At 39.3% G+C, this 14,140-nt stretch overlaps 1 protein-coding gene across 4 annotated transcripts in view; it reads right to left on the bottom strand.

The window, feature by feature from the left end:
• Positions 1–14,140, bottom strand: part of COP1 (COP1 E3 ubiquitin ligase) — a 123,352-nt gene that overhangs the window by 102,068 nt on the left and 7,144 nt on the right. For 3 of the 4 annotated variants that reach the window (XM_065745371.1, XM_065745379.1, XM_065745385.1), the window contains exons 3-6: positions 12,894–12,991; positions 11,523–11,599; positions 8,794–8,913; positions 7,241–7,309 (exon numbers count right to left, since the gene is read on the bottom strand). In XM_065745371.1, the coding sequence (XP_065601443.1) occupies positions 7,241–7,309; positions 8,794–8,913; positions 11,523–11,599; positions 12,894–12,991 (364 nt within the window). The remainder of the gene's footprint in view (positions 1–7,240; positions 7,310–8,793; positions 8,914–11,522; positions 11,600–12,893; positions 12,992–14,140) is intronic. The other variant, XM_065745394.1, reaches the window with a different exon arrangement.

Genomic DNA, 14,140 nt, shown 5'->3' with positions numbered 1-14,140 from the left:
GAGACCTTCTTTTTTGGTAGGTCAAATGTCTTATGCTTTAGTCTATCACAGACCTTAAACAGGTCCACGTTCATTCCAATTCAACTCTGAAAAATGAGACTGCCGAATTATAATTGGCAGCCACTGCAAAATGTTTAAGGAAAGCTAAATGAATTGTAGTCCTCATAGTATGCCCAGATTTATAGGCCCTTTGTTTGATTTTCAGTCTCGTTGGGCACAAAAAGCAAGCCAAGCCTTGTCTCACTGATGGACGGAATCATTTCCATCAAGCTTTTGATTAAGTTGGCATAATGCTTAGAATGAATGCTTAAATAAATGCAAAAAGAAAAGCACACATGCTATAAACTCTCAGACATGGATGCCTTCCCTGAACTGAAAGGACCACTGTAAATAAGCAGAAGTCTTCAGTTCACCAGTTGTAGCAAACTTAGTCATTTCAACTCCACTGTGAATACATTACAAGAGGTTTATAATGTTCTGATCCCAGGTCACATAAATGCATAGGTACAACAGGAGAAGGATGACCTCAAAATAGCCTGTGCTTTTTACAATCTCCGGAAAGAGTTTCAGAACACGCAAGAATGGACTGGAAAAAATAGGATATCATAGAGCTGCACGGCAATTAAGAACAACAGGTTAATGGCACAACTCAGAGCTAGTGTCAGCTAAGCAAAACTTTCAAAGACAGACAAGCTTACACACTGAACACAGTATTCTAGGAAGAGTGCACAACTTGACTCCCTCCCCAGAAGAACAACCTCTTTCAAGTTCAGTCATTTCAGAGGCTGCTGAAGAACTAAAATACAAAAGGAATGACTACTGGCAATCTTGTTCAAATGAACAGACTGGCAGCAATAGGTTAAAATAGCAAATAAAAGTAATGGCCGAGGAAGAAGACATTACAGAACCAAAGAGGTTAGAATGGACCTCAGGAGATTCTCCAGTCCAACTCTGCTGCTAAAGAAGGTCCCCTACAGTAGGTTACACAGGAAAGCATCCAGGTGGGTTTTCAGTATCTCCAGAGAAGGTGACTACACTACCTCTCTAGCCAGCCTGTTTCAGTGCTCTGTCATCCTCACAAGAAGCTTTTCCTCACGTTAGTATGAATCTTCTCTGTTTGTGTCCACTGCCCCTGCATCTGCTGCTGGGTACCACTGTAAAGAGCCTGGCCTCATCCACTTGACTCCTTCCCATTAGATATTTGCACTCCACACCACAGTTGGTAACGTAGGGTCTCAGAGCCTTCTTCTTAACACAGTCTTGCAGATCAAATCCCTTTCAGATCCCCAAGCAGTTCTCAAAAACCCGCTCGTTTGAGTAAGAAACTCTCTAGATACAAAAGTACTCTATCAACTCTCAGTTCCAGACTAACTGTACAAAAGGACATCCTCCAGTTACAGCTAGGCAGAGATAACTGTACCACCAGCACCAAAACGCTCCTGACTTTCCATACAAGAATCTAGGTGAGGAATATTAATTGCAGCTCATGCAGCATTGAACACCAAGACACGGTCAGAACTCCATGTCAGTTGGCTATCTAGCAGCAAATGCAGTTGGGCACAGTGAGGAATTTTCATCCTCATGCCCCCTGTTTTTCCTGGATCGAGAATTCACAGGAACATCACGCTCTGTGTTTGTGCAGCACAGGCAAAAAGCAGTCCTGACTGTGGCTCCTGGTGCCAGTTTGAAGTGCTTCCAAAAAAAAATAAAAGCTGTGAATTGCACTAGAGTTGTCTGTGGTGAACCTGGCATTCTTCTTAACTTTCTTCACACACTCTGGTGAATTCTAGGTGCTACCATCTAGGTCAGGGCTCAGCAGAATTTCTCAGTGCCACAGAGACAGCCTGGAAAGAAACAGCTGAGAAAAACCCATGAGGCAAAGCCATTTACTCTCTGCCAACTGGCTTTCCAATTCTAGAAAAAGGACAAGAAAGAAATAGAAGTTATTTTCTAAAGAAATGCTGAGAAATCCCTAATGCAACTCCCACTGAACAGCTTAAGCAGAACTTTTGGATTCACACTTTTGGAAACAAGTCATTTTGTGTCAGCTACACGCCTACATTACTCTGATCCAAAAGCATTCATCACTCTGTATACAATAAAGACAAAACACTCCATACAACATCCTTTTACTACATCTTGTTCTTCTAACAACTGGTCCACTAGCAAATCTGAATATAAACTCAGTATATCCATAGCTGAACCTTGATTTAGATATCCAGTACGATAAGTTTCTTCCCATACAACTCGAATATCCCAACTACAGCTCTACAGAGAAATACATCAGTTTTCCCTGGAAACCAGTGGCAAGTCTCATGCCTCAGTGTTTTCCTTCCATTGCTACTTCTGATAGAGCCTGTTACATAGACCAAGTAGACAAGGAAGTAACCTTCAGAGTTGAAAGAGATTTCAGGCCTTTGAACTGCAAGTTTTGACATCAAATTCCACTTGCTGACAACTGTACTAAGTCTTCGCATGAGGAGAGAACAATACAAGGTTTCTTTTGGGGCAGTCTTCTTTGTACAAGCCTTTGCATACTATTTCCATTGTTTAATTGTGGGATACAAGCCTTTAAGATATACGAGCAGGTCATCAACAACAGACGCGTCTGCATGGGATATTTCTTCCCTGAAGTCAATGCTTCCTCCAAACAGCACATATTGCCTCTTAGTGGAGGAAGAGCTAACAATGGTTTGAAGATTACACCCTAGTTAACACACAATTCCTGCAGGATAGAGATGTCTGGCTAGCCAAATGTGCTATTTCTCCCAAGCCATCCTAAATAAATCCTCCAGTTCAGGTTGTAGGGACAACGCTTTGAATGCTTGCTGACACAGTCAGGTAGAAGTCCATCACAAGAGGAAGATCGTTGAGGCAGGGAACGAAAAGGGAACAAAAGTGTCTGTACATTTAGATCAATTCAGTTTAATGAATTTGTGTGCAACGTCACTTAGCTCCTAAGCTTTAGGTTGCACTCTCTTTCTTTAGGGAGATCTCCCCCACTTCAGTCAGCTCTTACGCACTGATATTTCTACAGTAATCCCTAGCTGTCTGCTCATACCCTGACTGCATCCTTGGATTATCACTACAGTCAGAGCTCACATCTCTAATTGAGCAGCTTAGAAATGCAAATAGATTTAAAATACCTGTTATTTAAGTGCAGTGCATAGGAGAGAGTAGTATAGCTATAAATTTATCTCAGGAGTCCTGGAATGTAATCAAGACTATATGACAACATAAGAGCATGACTGATTCCTAGTTCTGTCACCTCCTCTTGCTTATTCATTAGTTCATCCATGTGTGTATGCACAGAACAATAAAAGCTGACAGGTGAAGTGATTAACACAGGCTAATGACATCCCTGGAGAATTCATGCTTTTAATTCCCGGCAATTATCCCACAATTACTAATAACTCCTCTTATTTTTAGTATTTAACATGCTCACAGGATGGAGTAAGCAGAGACAGTCGGATAGATGCGTATCTGAGGCTGAAAAGGGTGATGATGATTCTGAAATGCTGAGCAAGCATTCAGCACAGACAACCTGAGAACAACTCAGGCCCATGATGTTTAAGAGAGGAAAACAGTCCCCCTGCATTGGGTGACATTAAAAAGGCCGTGTTTGTAAGTATGAGAGACTTACCGTGACAGTATTAGAAATAAAAAGCCCATAAACATGAAGTAGTGACAACAGCCGTGAGAAGCATGAATGCACCTAGATGTATCACCTACATGTTGCACAACTTGATTTGTGCCATCATTGGTTAAACTAGGGATCCACGTTGGCTAAGCAAGTGCCCTACTTCACAGAACCACGTAACAGACTTTCCATCCAGTAGCTATGCTAGAAGTGTTTTAGGACAAATTACATATAGCCACAAAATGTACAGCTACACTAGTGGTGCCTGGCTTCGTGTGGTAGCATTCAAAACATGATAAGAGTTAAAGTCTCCTTACACTGATGAATAGAGCTGAGTAGAGCTTTGTTAGCAAGAGAGCTGATAATATCAGTTAAGTGTTCGAGAGGAACAAACAATCAGTTAAAAATAAACAAAGCTGAACTTAAATAAAGTATTTATGCAACACAGCTAATGTAATGGCATTAAATTACAGATTTTAAAAGTCACAGGTTGATGTATTTGGTTTCCCTTGAAAACAGTAATAAAACACAAAGCCGAGTTCTTCGTTATTAAACTTGACCTTCTAGACCCCTTGGATCTTTGATGGAAGAGCCTGATGGATGAAAAAATGGGAAGTGTGCATTCAATTAACTCTGCACACGTATGGAAAGGCACACAGCCACGTTACGTTTGCCTTTGAGAAAACCAACTATTGATCATCTACAATACACCCCTACCCTATAAAACTACAGGTTAATTTAATTTAGAAAGTATTTTCAAGCTTTAGCCATTTGTTTTCAGTCTTTTTCCAAGTCAGACTTTTTTCTTTCCTGCTAGTATTGCCAAGGATTTGGGTTTTTTTGCCCTATTGACATAGGTCAGAAAGAAAACAAAACATAACCTTAAAAGAAAAACAACTTGCAAATACCTTTGTGCAAAATACATGCTGTAAATTTGATCTCAAAAGATCAATGTTCTGGAAAGTTATGAACACATCAAAACAGAATTTCTAATGGAAACTTCTGCAGGTGCTGAACATCACATTTATCTTCTAGAGAATGATGAAAGTGTAAGAAAGAGGCATTTGTCAAAAGATTTGACTTCAGCAATATTCTGAATTCCTAAGTATGAGTTTTCTTCTAGATATAACCCCCCTTCAATAAGTGAAGTTCCGTGAAGGTGGGAGGACAAAACTTTAATGAGTGAAAGAAGCAGAGCTACAGGTAGTTCATTACATGCTCTGAACATGTTGTAATGAAATATTGCACAAGTACACTAACTCTAGGGCAAGATCTATATTAACTAACAAAGTTGCCAGTCCTGAAGAAATTGCAGTCTGTAATTAATAAAAGCTGTTAATAAAATCATGAAATAAATAATATTCAAAGAGGCACGCTAGGAAACAAAGTTACTGGGCAATTTTCTATTTCTTTGAAGATTTAAGGCAAAAACGTGACAGATACTCCATCATACACAAAAGAAGCTGTAACCTACTGAGTGAAGTTGCAATTGCTCACTCAGCAGTCACATTTACTAGAAGCAGGTTTGAATTAGTAAAAACAAAACGGAAGAGTAGTGTTCCTTCAGATTCTCCCCACAAAAATCAAGCCTGCTCACGCGACTCACAGCTCTGTCAAACACATTCAATGTTCCACAGTCTTTGCATGCTGAGTTCCATCTTTGTTTCTTAAGGTCACCTATTAAAGCACCAAAAGAAACTTGAAATTTGTTAAAAGATCTGCTAACCTTTCCTGAGCTTTACTGCTTTATTAAGATAGCCATCTAAACCTCTCTTTCAAGTAGTACTTTAGGCTTTCTCCAGACATCTCCATCCAGGTTAAGACTGGATGCATTTTCACCATAGGCACAGAGCACATCCTTCCCCAAACAGCAGCTCCTCTGGAAGAAATCATTTGGAAGATAGAGCATTTGTAACAAACTCTGCTGCCTACAGGGAAGATCCTGGGATTTACTACAGATGAAGAACCAAATGGATTAATCTAGTGTCTTGGTAGAGCTAGAGCCTTGACTGCTGAAAATAGTTTTTCTAAAATCTTCCTTCTGACTAATCTGTATTTTCCACTCTTCTGCCCATTGTTTCTTATCTTGCTTATCAAGTGGAAAGAAAGATTGCTACTGCAAGTCTGACAAGGCTTCATTCCCTATGAGATGAATGGTAAGGCCAGATGCTAACCACTGTGGCAAGCTCAGAACCGACAGGCTTGCACAAGTCTTTTGAGATGTGACAGTCTGCATTTGATGTTACAATACAAAGGGGGGGGGTTGTTAAGAAATAATATCAGAAGTAGTCATGGCAACAGAGGGAACACACAAGCAGGGACAGAAAGAACCTGAAGCAGATCCCCTGTCCCAACAGGCTTCAGGATGCTCCCAAGGCCACATTCTCAGCCTTAAGAAGTGATTCTGTCCCTGTCCATTACAACTGAAGCTAAGGGCAAATACAGATATGGGAAAGGTTTCCCAGGTGCTGAATATTATACTCAGTAGAGGAACACTGCACATGTTAAAAAGAAAAAGAACACAAACTATGCATCCCAACCAACAAATGTAAACTAAAGCAGGCACTAATGGCACCTCCTTCTGTGAGAGTTGTTGCAACTCTTTCAGTTGCAGTAGTGTGAAGTAGAGCCATTACTTTTTTCAAGGCACTGACCTAAACATCACATATCTGAACCATCCCAGGATTACTCGATTAAAGAACACCCCCAGCAAGTTCTGTATCAGTCTCCCAGACAGAGTCACTGTAAAGCTTGGGCAACCTCTCAGTCCCTCAAGCTGCATCACATCTACACAGAAAGTACTTAGTGCAAGAGGATGTCTACTTGTGGACAGGTTCAGGATCCTTTAGGATGACTGAAAACAAATCCTCACACCACTCTGAACGAGGCTGCTCACGTGCATCACCCTTAGATGGTTTAAGTTTGCAGTAAGCTGCATTCCCACTGTTGGGTCTTTGATTTTTTTCATATCTTTCATCAAAAAACAGTGACTGTAGAAAGCTCATTCTTTTGTGGTTTTCACCATCATTTCTATAGGTTTCTGGGAAATTTCTGCTACCAGAGTTTATACTATTGTACGACAGTTATAAGCAACTGCTTCCAAACCACGAAAGACAATGCATCTGATATGGAAACATCTTTCACTCCTTGAGAAACTCATTTTGAGGCAAATAAGAAAAGAGCACAGACTATTCATTCTTTTTTGACACAGCATTAGTCATGGCATTTGATACACAACATCAAATTGAGACAGACCACAATTTTACTACTCCTCAGCCTTCCAACTTTTCCACCACAAAAAAAATATATATATATCTTGTTTGAAGAGCTGGGTGAAGCATGTTGGAGGAAGGCAACTTGAGGATAAAAATTCTACATTAAATTTACATCAGCATGAGACCAAAAGGCGAAAAATTTAAGTTAAAAAATGAAGCTGTCACGTGGAAAATAGATTGCACAGAAAACTGCATGTCCCCTGCATGAGGACTCCCCAAATACACCTTGCTTTATTTGCTAAGATAACGCACCTCACTGAAATAGAAATGAAGCAACAGAAAGCAGCAGACACCACCTCACACACTGAAAAGCCAAGCACGTTACCTCTCGTTTGTTTCTTCTGGCAACTTTGAGAAATTCCATAAGGATCTGCAGCTGGGCAGCATGGGACTCCTGCATAACAAAACATAAAGGTGTGTAACTTTTTCACTGAGAGTAAGAGAGACCAAGAATTCATACATACACTTAGCAAACAAACAGCTTTCATTCAGAGATGAGGACAAGAAAATGAGTTATTAAGGGAGTTTTAAGAACAGTAGTTTTACTTGCCTCACAGGTTTTAAAGGTTTTGTTTGGTTCATGACAAGTTTTTACATGAAAGAAGAAACCCTTGTAACAGTTCTTGTTTGTGTGTTTCTGAAGGCTTACTACAAAAAGGAAGTGGGTTGTTTTTCCCCCCTCTGCTATGCCTGAAATTGCTTTTGCAATACGCATTCTTTGCACACTTGTTGTCTATCCTGAATAGCATACTGAAGTATGAAATACTAATGCAAAAACATCTCCTCTCAAAACTAACACTTGAGATTAAGTAAAAAGAGGTGATGTCTGCTGAAGACTTTTTCTGAATGGAAGACAAAGTCACTGATGAAACTAAAGCATGCTTCGTCCAGTCTTTCCATAACAGGTTTTCTCCTTCAAACATCAGCTTAATAATTACACCCAAATTTGCTACAAACTTAAGAGCACGAGAAGAGGAAATAAAAACATTTCAGAATATAGTCCTACTGTTGTATTCCAATATTCTGAAGTTTATTTTCACAGTCTACAGAGACATTTGTCACTAAATGACTGTGAACATTCTCTCAAAAAGGTTCAGGACAGAAGCACACACAGCCCATTAATGGCAGTGGGGACACACAAAGTAAGGAGAGTAAGATGCAAGGAAACAATTTTCTCCCCTGTAATTTTCTTACTCTCTCCCCACCTCTGTGATTGTAGTTAAAGCAAGTAAACTCAAGAAAAAAGTTCTCAAGCATTCTTCAAGTGCAAGATATGGTTTTTACTTTTTTCTTTTGAAAGCTAAGCATCCTCACAAGATTTTCTTGCTCAGAAGTACTTATAAACTCAATCTTGTTTCCTTGTTTCACATTTGTCACAAGTGACAAATAGGCTTGAGAATAAAGGGGTTTTACTTTGAAGTTGGAAACTATACTCCCACCCTATCATCCCTGAATGACAATGGAAGAGTTATGTACAAGCCCTCCCCCTCCATGCCCCAAGAGAGGGGCATAATCTCACTCAAGTCAATAAATATTTTTGTGTTACTCCCCCTCTATCAGAGGTGCAGACTGAGTAAATACTGATTCCGCAGGAATAAGATGCACAATTTCCATTGCAACTTTTCCTCACTGCTTAAATCCTACCCAGAGGTCCCTCAGCCAAAGTTTGTAACCCAGTTTAATTTAAAAGGTCTGGCTCTTGTAACTGAAAATGGTCATCTGAGACCAACAGCGTGGAAAGGCTGAACATCTAACTTTCCCAAACCAGCAACATCACAGATCAATCACAAGCACAGGCAGCTTCACTCTGCACAGATCTTCAAACTGACTTAATAAACACAGCACACAAAAAACCCAAAAACAAACAAACAAACTTACTGCTTCTAACTGCTTCTTCTTTTGCACCAGCAGCTCCAGCATCAGGTTGACATTAGCCAAGTCAAGATTGTCCTGATCAGTTCCCAACAAATCTTGAATTATCTGCCACCTGTGGCCATTCTAGAAAGAAGATGAGAGACATTGGACAGAAGGCTCAAGAAATTCAGGGCTATATCCAGCAACAAGCATCAAAACTGCACTATGTCATCCCTTTGTAAAAGAAAAAATAAAAATCTCAAAGCAGTTTCTGGAAATCAAAATCCCCAACTCTCCCACATGTACAGGAAATAGCTCTTCTGTCCCACTGCTCTGTGTAACTGCTTATCTCGTTTGGAAGGTATTTTGAGAATCTGTGCTTTATGAGAACACAGCTACTGCTAGGAAAAGATTATTACACAGCCACAATTTTATTTGATTTGTGCCCTAGTTTTTGAGAACATATTTCTATGGGGAGGAAAAGCAAGCATGTTTATGGAAACCCAGTTGAAAAGTATCTACCTGAAATAACTGTTGAGTGGCAATACCTTTCAATTTTTTTAAACCAAGGAATAGGTAAAGCCTTTATGCTAAATCCAAATGGAAGAGAGTAGCATCAGTACATTTCTTTTATTCACCTCCTATCCACACCAATTCCTCTTAAGAGTATTTTCATGGGAAACACAAGAGCAGGAAAGAAGATGGAGCTCAGCAGGCCAAATCTTTTCATCCAACTTGTTAGAGCTGAAAAGGACTCCTTGGAGAGCAAGCACACTACCGTGCAGCCCAAGCTCCCTTACCTAAAAGTTGTTCGTTCTTCTATTTCTGAGTATAGCTAGGCAAAAAAAGGACCTTTCAGAAGAAGAAAGGAAGAATAATAGGTTAACGCTAGCATAGCTTTACATTAGGAAGATTCAGGATGCAGCTGAATGGCCTCTGAGCCTTCTAAAACCCAAAGCTGGATCGAAAATCTTGTCCTCAAAAGCTATGTCACTAAATCAAGATATTTAGGTTTGCAAAAACTTGAAATGCCTTCCAATCTAAAGCAGACATTTTCTAAGAAGCTATAGTGTATTTGTATTGGCTACGTTAGGACAAATAATGTAACATCCATATAGAACATTACTCCTTTTTACATAACACTTAAAACCTGTGGGAACTGCACAGACAAAAACCTCAATTCCAACCTGGAACAACTAGAAATAAAAAATATGCATTGCTCCAAATCAAGTCAATATGCTATCAGAGAAATTTTAAATATTACAACCTGGAATAAATTTCAGGGTGTGCTTTTTACTCTTCTAAGAATGGAAAGAAAGAATAAGCATCAGACGTATGAAAAGTTAACAGTGAACTTGTTCAACTCTTGAAGATCTTTATTTAATATTTTAAAAGGACAATAATGAAAGAGACAAAATATTAACCTGAAAATTACTAATCTGGAAATAAATTCCTTCCAGAAACAGAAAGTAATTGCAACACTGTTCAAAGGTTTGTCAGGCTCATTAGGCAAGGCTGAGGAGAAAGAGATGTTTGAATAAAATGAGATGTACAGAGAAAGACTCATATCTGCAGATATCAGATTCTAGAACTGCACTTTCAGTATGGACAAGAACACTGCAGATTTGTTAATTCTATATGCAGCATGAATCTTGCTTTCACCATCACTGAAGGGACCAGAAAACAATCTCGACGTAAGTGCTATTATTTAACAGATTCTACTACATGATTTAGAAAGCTTCAGAGATCCCTTAATGTGGTTACTTCAATTAATGAGACAAATCCATTGCCAAGGAATGGTGCTCAGCACAGGATTCATGTCTCAAATAACTTCTCTTATTACTTTTGATGTTAAGAGAACAGGCACATTAAGGAACTCATAAGCAACGAGGTTTCTTGTTTTAGGAGATGTAGTACTATCTGGTTTTGCCAGCAAATAAAAATAGTGTTTTTGGAGTAAGGTCATAACAGATTTTCCACTTACTGACAGTTATTTAACATAGAGGTAACCTCAGGTACAGCTCTAAAGGTGCGATGTGAAAAGCAGAAGTGATTTCCAAAAAACTATATTATTTATGAGTTACAGAAGCCAAGGAAGGAAACCAGAAGTTGTAAGATTTGTCTTACTTGACTTGCAAGTTTTCTGAATAATATCATATACCATTTTGATCTTAAATGTACAAAAGCATCCACTGCTACAGCACAGGGATTTTCTCCAGAGAACACCACTCAGCCTAAGCTGCACTCTGAATCCACAACGTGAACCAAGTCTAGAAGAGAACCAGGCAGTTGCATCTGGGATCAGAGCCAGTACAGCAATACTCCAAACACATCTTTCTCCCTCTTGTGGTTAGTATTATCCTTCCTTCAGTTTCTCTGTAGAACATAACTTCTCCCACACAGACGCACAAGCCTGTACTGCTTATTGGTCTTAATGCAGCCATCATTTCCAATACTGAATAAAGATTATTACCTTTAACTAAGTGTGCTTCCACAGGTAGTTTCTCAGGTTACATTCAGTACATCGCATGACATTTAGTTATGCTAAGTAACAAACAATTTGCTTCTATCTGTGATTGCTGGCAGGAAGAACTGGAGTGAACAAGGTTGTGAGACACGGTGCCACCAATATTGGTTGTATTCCCCCATGAAGTATATTGAAGCACCAGCTTGACAATGTAATTTCTTCTAAATTAAGCCACATAACGACAATTACCAAACAGTAAATATGAAGTAAGAAAGTTTGAACATACGGTGCTACTCACTGAATGGTCCAGTTTGAATCTTTTCTCCTCAGATCTTTGTTTTTGTTTAAGAATAAGTTCATTGACTGAAAAAAGAACAAAAACAACAACCAGGTATCAGAAGACAGATTTAAGAGCTCTCAAATAAAATATGGGAAAAAATTCACCTCAATTTTTCTTTTCAATTGCCCAGATAGTTCACTAGCAACTAAAACAGTACGAAGTTACTGTCATTTTTCGCTACTCAGTTTACTATCCGGACAATTGTTTGTTAAGGGTATACAGGTATTTAAGTCATCAGCAAATATAATGCCTATGCATTAACAAAGTTGCTTCAGTTCATTTTTCTAAGCACCAGAGTTTTACAGCTCCAAGTCAGAAATATGTCACAGAAGAGTTTGAAGGAAATAAAACATCAGCAGATTGGCTGCCCCAGTTCTTGGCCCATAGTAAAACAAAAACTCTCCCCTTATTGCACCGTGTTCATTACTTAAGATATTTTATTTCACACCAGTGGCATAAAGAAATAGAAGTAAGCTGATTCCTCCCCACATATACACCTCTTTTTCTCCCAAAACATACCTCTTAAATCAACAGCTGTAAGTGTACAGAAACCATGTTCTTCAGCTTAACATACCCTCCACAACTTGCCTTAGCAAAACCTTCAGCATAGCATGTTCAGGGCTAAGTCAGGGTGCCTGTTTCTGAACCATTTGTTGGCTACTGCGGCTCTGAGGCTATTATTAAGTGGATATCCCAACTATGAAATCTAAATGTAGTTCAGTTTTGGTATTTCATACTCCAACGTGTTTCACTTTGATCTTTTCTCCCTGTAACACAGTATTTAACTATTTCCCTTCTTTGTTTATGCAGTGACTAATTAGTATGGTGTACATGTACAAATATTTTCTGTATGTAATTTACACACAAAGATGCATCACAAGAGCCACACTGTGGCAGTCAAAGCAGTACCACATGCAACTCAGCCTCCCCACACCAGCATCTGTACTTTGGAAACAGAGCAAGGTCTTGGTTATTAAACAAGTGACAGCACAAGAAATCAGAAGCAATTATAGAGATTCAAATCTCTAGTCACCATAAAACATCTCCATTTTGCTGCTGTTTGCATGCCATAAAAAGCAAGTCACAGTCTTGCTGCTGTAACTCAACATACAGAACCACTGGAGGCAGTGGAGTATTAAATGTGGTTACTAGTAATTATAGAATTGTTATTTATTTCAAATCACAGCTGACCAAAGGGCTGATGCTTGGAGTTCACTTTCAGTACCTGTAAGTAGGTTATTGATAAGGATGAATTTACAAGTGCATGTCACCCATCACAACTAAGAGGTTACTTATGCAAACAAACCCAGGGCTCACCTAAGAAGTTGGGATAAAGATGATCTATGTTGTCCACAACATAATTACACTTAGGACATCTGTTATTGTCCTCCAAGCTCTGGTGAATGCATTTGTAGCTATTAAAAAGAAAAAAGAAAACCACAAATAAGATACAAGTGAATAAACAGAAAAGGATACATAAGCACAAAGGAAATAGTATTAACCTTAGATAATGTGTCATTTGGATTGCTTGTTAACAGCTGTACTGCCAAGATGCTACAGTGGAGTCAAAGTGTTCCAATATTGACTAATGCTACAGCAAAAACTGAAGCTTTTGGCAAGGATTACAAAACTGTACTTAATTGCTTCACTCATTTATTTCAATAAGGATTGTGACAACGTGGCTGCTTCAGTCATGTTTGCATCTTGAATTCATGCTCCTTTTCCACAGGTAGAGCCAGCAGATGGACTGCATTATTCAGAAGCAACTTTTTTTTGGTTTTACATCAGCCAAATACTTTGCAAGTAACACTGAAAACTACTGCACATTCAGATAACAGTGCACAGACTTGTATAAGAGTCTCACATTTCAACCCCCCCAACCTCCTAGTAGATGTTCTTAACACAAGGCACTCCAGAGGTGCCCTGATAAGCTAGTTAGCTACTTAAGGGATGGAAAACCTACAAGATGCACTTCAGCACTGAGCTGAAAAACCTCAATTCCTACCTAGCTTTAAGAAAGAAACGTCCAATGATGTATCACTGCTCTATTCTACCTGAATAAATGCCTCCCATCTTGGACTTTTCTACTTAACAGGCATGCTAAGAGTATAGTACACACCAGACATTAAAACCTCACAGGTCAATGCTTACTTCAAACCCTAGCTGAAACCAGGGAAGCAGGTAACTCCACACCTACACCTACAGGGTTCCTGTCCTTCTCCACAAAAGATTTCCTCCTCGTGAGGGTCAGAGAAAACATACTGAGAAATGTGAACCTCAAGCCAATTTGATCTAACAGTTTCCTAGCAAACATTCCGCAAAGAGAAAAACATCAAGGAGTGAAGAAAGAAGCAAGCCTGAAGCATGCCCTCTCAAGTTTAATAGAATTGCAATAGATAACTGTGGAAGCCACTTCAAATTGCATATGGTCTTGCACAAAAGCACGGAGGACCTGCCAACACCAACACTGGCTCCCACGACCTTTATAACAGCAGCACCCACTGCTTCAGATGGCAATAGAAAAAAAACAGCTTCCATTTCCAGTAGAAACAGCCCTGACCCCA

The sequence above is a fragment of the Cyrtonyx montezumae genome, unplaced genomic scaffold, assembly GCF_038088225.1.
Source record: "Cyrtonyx montezumae isolate F1298 unplaced genomic scaffold, pur_monq_1.0 scaffold_1, whole genome shotgun sequence".
Classification (NCBI taxonomy): Eukaryota; Metazoa; Chordata; class Aves; order Galliformes; family Odontophoridae; genus Cyrtonyx; species Cyrtonyx montezumae.
The sequence above is the reverse complement of the archived record's forward strand: the minus strand, read 5'-3'. Positions and strand labels throughout refer to the sequence as shown.